At 41.3% G+C, this 757-nt stretch overlaps 1 protein-coding gene across 1 annotated transcript in view; it reads right to left on the bottom strand.

The window, feature by feature from the left end:
• The window catches only part of LOC119587387 (receptor-type tyrosine-protein phosphatase S-like), a gene marked incomplete in the record, with an annotated part of 26,335 nt that extends 25,762 nt beyond the window's left edge, over positions 1–573 (bottom strand). Inside the window, 1 exon segment of the mRNA XM_037936130.1 lies at positions 189–573. Within this exon segment, the coding sequence (XP_037792058.1) occupies positions 189–265 (77 nt within the window).
• Between the last annotated feature and the right edge of the window lie 184 nt (positions 574–757).

Genomic DNA, 757 nt, shown 5'->3' on the forward strand with positions numbered 1-757 from the left:
AGACAAGCGTCCTCTTCTACACATTACGAATATAAACGCTTCATGTTATATAATCACATACAGACACACAAAGGACCCTGTTCAAAGGTTTTGATTTTTAGCTTATTCTCTGAGTAAATATACATACATTTCGTTCATCCATAACTTAGCTAAAGCATAATATCACAGTATACGTTTGTCTACCTTACCTGCAGAAGAGAAAACTAAAGAAAATGATAAAGACGACCAACGCGATGAAAAGCAACACAAGGACTGCAACCATCATAACTGCGGTAATACTTTGCTTTTGCTGATCCCACGACGAGGCTATAGAAAAAAATGGGGAGGGGAATATATGTGCTTTTAGAGGGACCGGTTTTGTTTTGCCTGACCAGTGTTGTTCTTAATTACTATGCCTTAGTCCCTGTCATGATCTCTCTCATTTCTAAAACCACAATCAACACTGTTACTCAAAAGAGAGATGGTCATTTGCTACCACCACGGTGTTTATGAAGTGCACTTAATTTCATTAACTCGTTCACTTACCTGCTCAAACCTCCGCCGAATCTCACCCAAGGGCACTGATTCACTGAAAGCTCAGTCGTCAGCAGGAACACTCCACGGGCGCTGAGGAAGAGGACCAAGATAAAACAACATGCGGTCTTTCCGGTCCGTTATCAAGGAAGATCCCTGGCAGGGAAAAAAAATTCTGGTTCATCCTTACTTTACGGCGAAAAAAAAGGCATGCGTAGCGTTTCGAAGCTGGATTAAGGTATCA

The sequence above is a fragment of the Penaeus monodon genome, chromosome 22 (genome assembly GCF_015228065.2).
Source record: "Penaeus monodon isolate SGIC_2016 chromosome 22, NSTDA_Pmon_1, whole genome shotgun sequence".
Taxonomy (NCBI): domain Eukaryota; kingdom Metazoa; phylum Arthropoda; class Malacostraca; order Decapoda; family Penaeidae; genus Penaeus; species Penaeus monodon.